This window comes from Corvus brachyrhynchos, unplaced genomic scaffold, assembly GCF_000691975.1.
Source record: "Corvus brachyrhynchos isolate BGI_N302 unplaced genomic scaffold, ASM69197v1 scaffold166, whole genome shotgun sequence".
NCBI lineage: Eukaryota > Metazoa > Chordata > Aves > Passeriformes > Corvidae > Corvus > Corvus brachyrhynchos.
Window position 1 is genome coordinate 142,600 of NW_008239671.1, and position 313 is coordinate 142,912.

General features: G+C 68.7%; 1 protein-coding gene across 1 annotated transcript in view; it reads left to right on the forward strand.

The window, feature by feature from the left end:
* The window catches only part of VPS16 (VPS16, CORVET/HOPS core subunit), a 20,622-nt gene extending 20,309 nt beyond the window's left edge, over positions 1-313 (forward strand). Inside the window, exon 17 of the mRNA XM_017742382.1 lies at positions 8-313. Within this exon, the coding sequence (XP_017597871.1) occupies positions 8-91 (84 nt within the window). The 3' untranslated portion in view covers positions 92-313. The remainder of the gene's footprint in view (positions 1-7) is intronic.

Consider the following 313-nt stretch of genomic DNA (forward strand, 5'->3'; position numbering starts at 1 on the left):
CGTGAAGCACCACAACCGCTACGAGGCCAAGAAGTACGCGCCCCGCGTGCCCCCCGAGCAGCGCGTCAAGGCCTTCGTCCTCGTGGGGTGAGAGACCCCTCGGGGGCTGCCGGGATGTGGGAACGCACGGCTGCAATTCCCCGTGCGCCAGGAGCAGGGATTTGGGGTGCTGGAGACCCCCGGGAAGGTGCCGGGGTACCGGGATTGGCACTTCCAGGGAAGCGCTGGGATGGTGATGGGGGAGGGCTGGGGGTGCTCCCTGTCCCTGTCCCTGTCCCTGTCCTGTCCCTGTCCCCATCCTGTCCCCATCCCC